At 36.1% G+C, this 9773-nt stretch overlaps 1 protein-coding gene across 6 annotated transcripts in view; it reads right to left on the reverse strand.

Moving 5' to 3' along the window:
- The window catches only part of LOC135690047 (uncharacterized), a 38133-nt gene extending 28658 nt beyond the window's left edge, over positions 1 to 9475 (reverse strand). The window contains exons 1-3 of one of the 6 annotated variants that reach the window (XM_089108692.1): positions 9460 to 9475; positions 3235 to 3323; positions 1432 to 1779 (exon numbers count right to left, since the gene is read on the reverse strand). In XM_089108692.1, the coding sequence (XP_088964818.1) occupies positions 1432 to 1779; positions 3235 to 3310 (424 nt within the window). In that variant the 5' untranslated portion in view covers positions 3311 to 3323; positions 9460 to 9475. Of the gene's footprint in view, positions 1 to 1431; positions 1780 to 3234; positions 3324 to 8483; positions 8674 to 9459 lie in introns of those variants that run through there. The other 5 variants (XM_089108690.1, XM_089108691.1, XM_089108693.1 and 2 more) reach the window with 5 other exon arrangements.
- Positions 9476 to 9773: the final 298 nt, after the last annotated feature.

A 9773-nucleotide genomic window follows, 5' to 3' on the forward strand; every position in this document is an offset into this window, starting at 1 on the left:
ACAAGTTTGCCGCCATGAAAAAGAGAGAAAAACTTGGTTGAAAAAATGTGACTTTTTGGCTTTATGGTAATATGGAAACTGTATTTGATTTTCCTTCCTGTTATGTTGTGTTGATAACGTTGCTTAACTTTCTTCAAATTGCAACCTTTTGAATTTTACTGAAAAGTGCTTTCTCTTCAGAAAGAAGGAAACCACACCACGAGGAAACATATCTTCATCTAAAATATAGAAGATTCGGTTGCACCATTTCCACAAGCCTTAAACCTCACAAATCGGAAGTGACAAATGGTTTCACGTGCGTTGTATTAGATTTTCCATTGAAGTAGATTTGTCTTCAGAAAAATAATGACGTCTGCCCCCTATATATCATGGCTGGTGTCGGCCTTGCTACTATTTCAACAAAATTATTCCTCAATTGGTAACTATCTGGAGTAAATAATGCAGCCAAATGCAATATATACAAAAAAGGTCAATTAAACAGATCCAGAAACTCTCCGCCATCTTAGTTTGATTATTATCATCGGTGGTATGATGGCTAGACCAAAGAATAGCAACACAGTTTGTTACGACGGCAGCTGTTTGACTATGGTTCAAACATGTCGAGATGAACGCCACGATTTTCTGTTTGTGTTAGATCAAAACATTTGAAATTGCTTTCTCCATGGAGATAGGAGAAGATTACTCGTCATGAACTTTGCTGTCGATTAATCCACACTTGCTTTGGCTCCATCGTCAGTGAGTCAGCCACTCTGTTATTGTGTTCATTCATTAGGCCTATTATGCTTTCATGCTCTTTTGAACAACCTCAGCAACTCCTAAGGTCACTTGGAGCATGCTTTGTTCTGCTTTTGTTGGCTTTTGGCACTCTCAGAGCTTCTTAATAGCAAATTAAATTTCTAACTTCGGAACAAATTTAGTTATTCAAAATCAGTGGCTGCCTTTGTAAAACGTTGTGAAGAAATTTTTACCTTAGATATCAATGCTGATTTTCAAACTAAGAGCCTTCTCTAAAAAGGTCTCTCTCTGGCAAGCTGTCCCTAAGATAGCTCCTAGGGTGTTTAATAATGCCTTTACGGTATTTCTAGTGTCCTTTAGTGTTAAATAATAAACGTGGCTGGGATAAACCAATCTTAAAAACCATGATCAAAAGAAATGCATAGCCCCTCATATATCGAATACCTTCATCACTATTCAGTTTTTTTATCTTTCAAAAACAACACACAAGCGTCCAAGAATTCACGTTGTAGTAGAATATTGGAATTCAAGATGTTTAACAAAGTAATCAATAAACTGGACACTTTTTCATCGTTTGTTCATCCTTTAAATAACAAGCTCCTTTGCATATTGCATAAACAAGCAGAGGAATCTAGATAGAACTATAGTTAAGAAAGCAGAGGAAAACAATGTATTCATATGATGAAAAGATATCACCTTGCACACGTCTGTAATGAAATGTAGCGGACATAAAATCGTAGCCATGTCTTCTTGTAAACAGAATTGTAATGGCATTGGCTTGAGAGAGATATGTGGGACGATCGATTTTTGTGCTGCAATATGTAGCAGCGGGAATGTCATTCACAATGTCAGGATTTGCTCCCTCGTAAAGACGGAACGAGCCATAATAGCAATTAGAAGAGATATACCCAATGTTTGTGACGTCAAGCTGAACGCGGTGCCCGGATGGAGCTTTGATTACATATCGGCATTGTGTAATACTGTTCACAGGATTCGGTTTTAAAGACACCACGCCATAATTTGCTGCAAAATTCTGCTGACAGGCTGAAAATTTGAATAAAATTGAAGTAACTAGGACGATATTATTTATTGCATTTATCATGGTTTTTTTAATGCTATAGATACAGCATACTGATTCTGGACTTTTTCACTCGATAAACAGAATAACATGAATAAGATCCCTAACATTTTTACATTAAAAAATTCAATAGCTGCAAAGTGGTTTAAATTTGCACATTTACTAAAATTTCGACCACCTTCAGAATAGCTCAGAAATGCATTTCAGAGTATTTCTTACATACACTTCTTACAATCCTTTATAACCTTTTCCTATTTAAAGGCATACTTTTTAGGTTACGTTTGATAAATTCAATTCTTAAAATGAAATTCATTACTTTATGAGGTCATCTAGACTCCGTGGCCCATGGGGACGTCCCCCCTGTCCCCCTTTCGGCAGCCCTGGCTGAAGCTATCTCTAAAGAGGGCCAGAGGAAAAGCTAATGGGGGTGGACAAAACACGTGAACCGACGTCCAGTGTAGTTTCTGACTGTTCTTAAATTGTCAATTTAATCAAGCCATTCTGATTTCTGAAGCCCTTACTACCTGATTCGAACACTATACTGAAATCAGCAGCATTTCATGGGCTTCTAAAAATTTTGCTAGAGGCTCCTCAAAGTTAAGTAATTAAGGGGTTCCCTAGACCTAGGCCTGTTGCTTCTATGTCATGCTTCATGTTCCCTTTAAAGGCATTGAGTCATGGTAAATAGGCTTTCTCTATAGGGGGTCATTTGGTTTCGGCTTGATCGCTGCTGTTTCATGTGATATTGGCATCCGTTGTTGACAACTTGCTTTTGATGGAAACTGTTCTGTTAATCAGTACAAGGTGAGTTCATGTGACCAGTTCAAGGCCGGCCAATAGCATCGCAGTCATGGAAATCATGACTCAGCGGATTTTGGCACTTAGGGTATACCCAGTCTATTTATCATGACTCAATGCCCTTAATTTCAAGGCGTTGGCTCTTATTTCTCTTCTCCCCCATAAAATTTTGTATAATTATCAAAAAACGTCTTTGCCTTTTAAAAATTCTTAGTTTTCCATTAGTATAGAGTATTAAAAATTGGAACTTCTAAATAAATAAATAAAGATCTAAATAAAGTATTAAATGTAAGGGCACTCATTGGTAACGAAACGAAAGATAAGGGTTTTTATCTTTCAAAAAGTGTTAGCAATGATTGCTGTGCCTAAGTCTTCAAGGTTAAGAAAATTTCTTAGTTCTTCCATCTTTCATCAAAAGGCAAAATTGTCAACGATTTTGCACTCCGTTTCCATGTTGCCGCAAATTGAAATTCTTGAAAAAATGAATAGTTCTCAAAGTTTGAGCTGTGATCCAGCGAATACAAAGAAAAATTGACCACAAGGTCCCTGTATCATTAGTACATTAAATCTTTTATTTAGAGTAACGTATAAAAGGAAAAGGTAGTTTCATAATTTGAACTTACATGTAGCCAAGCAGCAGTTTATTGCAAGTATCCCCACAGCAACGAATAGGAAGAATGAATAGAAGTTTTCCATCATTTTTCTTTTTCTTCTTATTATGAGAGTATATGAAATTAAAAAGGTAAAATATTTAGTAAGCAAATCTGTTAAAGTCCTGTTGAAATGCAAAGTGAGAAAAGATGTCAAGTCATGCTCAAAGTTTGTACAAATAGAAAGAAGAATCTGACAGAGGAACTGATGTGTCCCATTAAAGTTGGCATTGAAGGAAGGGAACGCTTTTTGCTGTCCTGTCGCTTGAATGATGTTCAGAGACGAAATCTCCTTGGTAGCCTATTAAACCTTTTTAACAAAGCTGAAGATAAAAGATTAACAAATGTTGTCTAAAATACAGTGATACATCGCACCGTTTTTGATAACCTGCTTTCGTCCTGCACATTTTGTTTTATTTGTAGCCAAAGTCTGTGCCAAACTTGAAATGACGAAACGGTGATAAATGAAAAAACGGAGAGCTTTGCCTGCAGACTACAACATCCTAATCCTCAATCTGCATCATTCTGCATCTATTTTTGGAAAGACCTCAAGAAACATCGGAAAACATCTAAAACATTTTGGCTCTTTTATTTGAAATCTCTCTTTTGGTCTTTTTCGTCTTCTGATATTCTAACTGCTGCCATTACTTTACATTATGGAATTTACATTACAAAAAGAGTGCATATGCTCGACATTCTCGTAGTGGGTGTAATTCTATAAGAAAATATGATAGGAAATCCAATGCGCTATACAAATACAGCTAAAACGACGAGGTTAAAGAAATTTTGAATATCTTAAGGCATAAGGCCAAAATGGACAGAAAGCTTATAATGGATATATAGCCACTTAGAAAGATGTCCCAAAATGCTATTTTCAAGTAAGGGAAGATAAAGGAAGTAAAAGGATACTAACATACATATATAGAATATTAATTCGCATTTTCATCTATAATTCATTTGCAAACTTTAAACCAAATATTAATAATAGTAATGTCATAGCTTTGGTGGACGAACATTCGATTTTTATTGGTTTCCCTTTTTATCAGAGTGCTAGGAGCTCTGTGTTATCAGTATGTCATTTAAATTTTCTAAGAATTTTGTCCCTTGATCAGTGTGAGATGTTTATCTGATTGTTTAGCCAATAGGACAGAGTCTTATATCAACGGCTAATTTTGCTTCGCAGGCATTTGGATCACGAGAATCAAAAGGTGGGAGCTCTTTTTTTGTTTCTATATCTTTTTATCTCTTTAATGTTTCATTTTGTTACATAGTCTTAATTCCAACTTTGCATTTTTTTCAAAATTGTTAAGAGACGTACACCTATGTGTCCAGTCTAACGAATGTACGCTTCACGCCACACGCATGCACATGCCAAAATGTATTACGTGATTACTGGATGATTACTTGATTACGAAATGATTGCGGGATAGCTAGATGATTACTTAATTACGGGATGACTACTTGGTCCAGGGGTATGGCAAGACTTCCATATACGGCAAGAATATTTCAATAAAGCAAAGACGGTCTTCTTGAAACAAATCTATAGTTTATTCTTTCTCTGTGCACTTACCATAAGCTTGATGAAGTTTATACTATACAATCTCCATAGAGGTGAAGACACCAAGGCCGTAAATCCCGGGGGGACGGGGGGGACTGGACCCCCCCCCCCCAAAAAAAATCTGGAGCAAAACGATTTTTTGGAGAAATTACCATCATTTTCCTTGAAAGAAAGAAATCCCTGGTTGCCATGTTAGAACCAAACTACGTTTTTCTTTGTTATTGCAACAAACCTCAGCCAATAAGGTTATTTTTGTAAGCAGAGTGGTTTTTATAATTTTTACAAAATAAAAACTTACCGTTTTCTACCGTTTTTTACCGTTTTATTTTTGTGCTGGAGACGTGCTCACACATGTGTTGTGGGAAGTTAGTAACTTATCAGTACGTATAAATTTAGTTATCCGCATGTTTAAGAAACCAAATTAGATACTTACAGATACAGTAAAATTAATAGACTCGTGGAAACAGAAATTAAGGAACCATAAATGCACACAACATCCTGCATGATGCACAGGCACATGGTTAAATCGTAGTAAAAACCGTAAGCAAAGCAGATTAATCAGCATTATTAGATAAATTGGAGCAATTTCGTATAAAAGATTTAAATAGAAACACTAAAGTAGAGTTAGAGTAGAGTCGCTCGAAATGTAGGTAAGAGACGAGCAACGTAGAGTCACTTAATAATTGTATGTGGAATAAAACAGAAAATTAAAGATGTACGAAAACGATATGGTCTTTTTCTTGAGAAATTCGGTTCACTTCTGAAACCTCTTTCGAATCAGTAGAGTGAAGCAATTAATGCAAAAAATGGTCCACCGAGCCGGATGTTTACAGTGAATATGGAGAATTTAGAAAAGGACAAGAAGAAGAGAAGTCTATTCAGAAGAAATGTTACGAAGTTGGTGAACAAAGTGAAAGATATATTGGAAAACAAATTATTTGAAAACAAAGTACAAAATAAAAAGAGAGCAATCTGTCATTTTATTTGACCTATTTACTAACTTATTTACATACAATTCTATTATTTGTCTATTATTTGCTTTTATTCAGTTAATCACTTTTTGTATCATTAAAATGTATTCATTTTTTATGTGTAAACATGGCCTACTGAAAGCACTCAAAATAAGGAAGACGCACATTTCTGTTCAGAAAGCAAATTTCTACCAATCAATACAACAGCGTCCTATATTTCCCCAAAGTCTGTCACTAAGGTTTAAGCATGACTCTTCCCCTCCAAAATTTCACCCAATAAACAATAATCTGTGTTCTTCTGAAAAACGCCGAACTTTCTATCCTGAGCGATTCTAGTTTTTTATCAAATTTAGTCTGGGGGATGCCTTTCTAGAAGATAAAATTTCAAAAATTTTCTTCCGCGTCGGACCCAACCATGGTGGGTCCTCCGACGACAGTTAACTTGATTCTTAGCTCCCAAGATTCAATTTCTTGGGGCCATCTCTGAAAAATGTTATCCATCCAATTATCAACACAAGTCAATGTACTAAGGAATATCTGTAAATACCTTCTATAGAGCAGAAAGTCTTGAGAAATCCAAAAATATTGACTTTTGTTTTTAAAGTAATTTGCCCCTCAACTGTTTCCATAAAACATAACACATACCCTTGTTGTGCCATGACCCACTGCATACTTTATATTCATTCGCTCTGCTGAACCCACCCTCCTCCCCCTCCCCAATTCACATGACAGATTTACGGCCCTGGAAGACACTACTTGGTCTGTGCAAGGCCAAAGCTTTTCTACTTGATATCTAGAAATCCATCCAACTGGGAAAGCGTCTAGGTAATGCTCAGGGACGCCTTTACCAGATTAAGGCAGGAGAGACAGTGTTGATGCTTAGGGCAACTAGTATAATTTTTTCCGCTACCACAATTGAGTACTTGTGAGTGGGGGAGGTACAAAATAAAATATTGGCATGGATCTGCTCAACCCACACAGCTGGGCTTTTTGCAATCAAAGGCTTCATGCATAATCATATAGTTGACAAAATTATCCATGCAGGTGGGTATTAAATGGCCGTATCATTATTCGAAATGTCTAGCTTTCCCAAAATCATAAATGAGCTGGTTGTAAAATTTTGGTTTCCCACTTAGTCACAAAAACTTCATGATTGCAGAATCATTGAGAGTGGAGAATAATAATCACAAGAGACAAAGTTAAATCAAATAATTGTTTGCTTAAGCGTGTTAAGCATAAAATAAGCGTAACATTATCGTTCTGACAATAGGCAAAAAGGTCAGTATCTTAAAAGACGCCGTTGGTTTATCATTCTCTTCTGAATAAGAATTTTCCTTTATCAAAGACCGACAGCTGCCCCCTCAGCCCCTCCAGAGTAAGTGCCCATGATAATGCAGATTGCAGACCCACCTTGTAACTCATTTCAAAACAATTTAAGGCTTTTTGATAATTTCTCTGTCGTGCAAGTTTTTTATTCTAACTCATAACTCGGTTAGGAAGCGTTTTATACTTCTATTGATTCTGCTTTATTGGCAGTATCAACTCAGTTTGTGGGAGTTCATCACTTTGCATCAACTTCAGATTTTATAGCAGTACAAAAAAATTTAAAAAAAGCGCAATTTTTCTAAATGTGTCTTTGTCTCAACTGTTCATAAATGCTTTGCCGATGAGCTAATGCTTAACCAAATTTGAATAAAAGGAGCTTTAGAAAAATGAAATGATACAGCCATTTTATTTTGGATTCACCAGATCAACAGTTAAAGCCTGTAGCCAAGATATATAAAAAAATGATGAATCTTTTTTAAAATTTCTCCATTTTATGAAATATTTTTGTTGTATTTGACAATTTCCTCTGCCTTGCTGTGCGGGTGCTTATTGTCCAAAAGGTTGCTTTCATACCTATGTCATACTTTAACGAAGACAGGGAGGTCGTTGCTGAGCTGAGAAAAGAGCCAAAAAGTAATGTTCTTGCCTTAGGAAGAAAACAATTAGGATTTGTTATATCTCAATTAATCCACCTTGCTTAGATAAAAGGCGTCATTTTGAAAGCTCCACTTCCAAACTGATCGCTGGCCTAAACTTTTCTTTAAATATATTTGCTCTCCCGGTCATTTCTTTGCCGGCCCAATTAACTGCAGTCTAGAAATATGATCCAACGCCACTTTGGGTCATATTATATGATATTAAAATGGTATGGAATCTAAAAAGTGTGTTCTAAAAAAAATTCAAAATTACGATCCTTACAAGTTCCGAACTCCGGGGAAATGGCCCCTTTCTCTGCTGGTTTTCAAGTTGATATAATAAAATAAACCTAAGAAGAAGAACTACGATATGTAGATGCAATGCAACGTCTTGGTAAAATACTTGTCCAAGCGCAGAAAGTATACCATGAACATGAAATATCCTTCAGCGTAAACAAATTAAGGAATGAATTGCCTTTAAGGGATGATTGATGATATCTCCAGAAATTTCAGATACAAAATGTGTGACTGTGTGCAGTCTAGACGGCTTCGCCTTTGCATTTAACACGAGGTATATATGGATACGCCTTCCTACAATGATTATAAAACTCCAGGCAAGAAAAGAAATACAACTTGAACTGAATTTTGTCAACAGAATTCGCCCCTCATTCCTGATTTTAAAGAAAATAAGAATTGAAAGAGGGTGTGCCTTGATCCCTCCCCCAAACCCACCTCATCGGCACAACCTCTGTCTCAGTGAGAAATACCTGCAAAATTCTTGCACTCCCCTAGACCATTCAGATTAGCTGTCAGCATATATGAAATTGGCTTATGTGCTTGTTCGCTCATGTAAAGAATTTTCTTTGAAGTGGAATAACACTCTAGTGTTACTACAGATACTGTTTCTGACTAGTGTTACTACAGATACTGTTTCTGATTTCAATGGTTCATTGTCCATTTAAATGACAGTCTCACTTCCCTTTTCGTTACCAGATCCTTTTTAGTGGGAAGTAATCTGTGCTTTTGACTCAAACGGAACGATACAGGATTGACCTGGAAGCAGCAATATGATACTCTTACCAAAAGAGAGACTAGATTAATGAGCAGCATTCTCTCATGGCGTATCTAATTTCAAATTTAATGATCGACACAGGAAATGTCAAGCTGTCTAAGGCTTTTATGACACTATGGCAAATGATCTTATCTGATTTCATGCCAAGCAAACCTACTCTGGAATCCTTAGACAAGATTGCTCTATATCGACATTTCCAAGGTCTTTGTATGTGTCTAGCACAAATGTCTACTTTCCAAGCACCCTCTGCATGGCCTGCAAAAAATATTCTTAGCAGATTCTTAGATTGACAGCATTCTCTCTGATAGGTTCATAGCTAGCTCAAGCTTTTTCATTAAAGTTGTTGGCTACATCTCCATTCCTTACTCAATTAGAAATGGTGTTCAAAAGGCTTCTGTAAGAAATCAACTTTTACACATCTTTTACATTAATGAAATCTAAACTTTTTGTTGTAATTACCTGAGACCATCACTTTTTTTTAATTCACAACACAGTTATGACCAGAAACTTTAAGAAATTTCATAACAAAACTTTCCGCTGACTGTAATAACAGAGAGTTTAGGTAAAGATAATCTCTCTAGGTTTGAAATGAAATAAAATCATCGAGGATGAAAATAATGATCAATTTTGAATTACCATTTGCTTCCATTAGTTGACTTAAATCTTAAGGTTTGGTTCCTCTCTAGGATATGCCGATTCTTCAACCGCTGACAACTTTTGAATTGGAAATGTTTTGAAAAATGAAATATGAACCCAAAGAGCAAACAAGAATTTCAAGGAGAACAAAATTCGCCTCACCGAAATCAACCTCAGCCTAGTTGAGTAAACAAATTTCCTTACCACGCCCATTCTAAATCCATTGAATGCGAGGAAAGTTTCATAACGAGAATTATTTCGCTGGAGAAAGATTGACAACTTTTCTTGACTCTACCAATGCGCAAGTGTAAGCA

The sequence above is a fragment of the Rhopilema esculentum genome, chromosome 5 (genome assembly GCF_057945365.1).
Source record: "Rhopilema esculentum isolate cy_ngs chromosome 5, ASM5794536v1, whole genome shotgun sequence".
Classification (NCBI taxonomy): Eukaryota; Metazoa; Cnidaria; class Scyphozoa; order Rhizostomeae; family Rhizostomatidae; genus Rhopilema; species Rhopilema esculentum.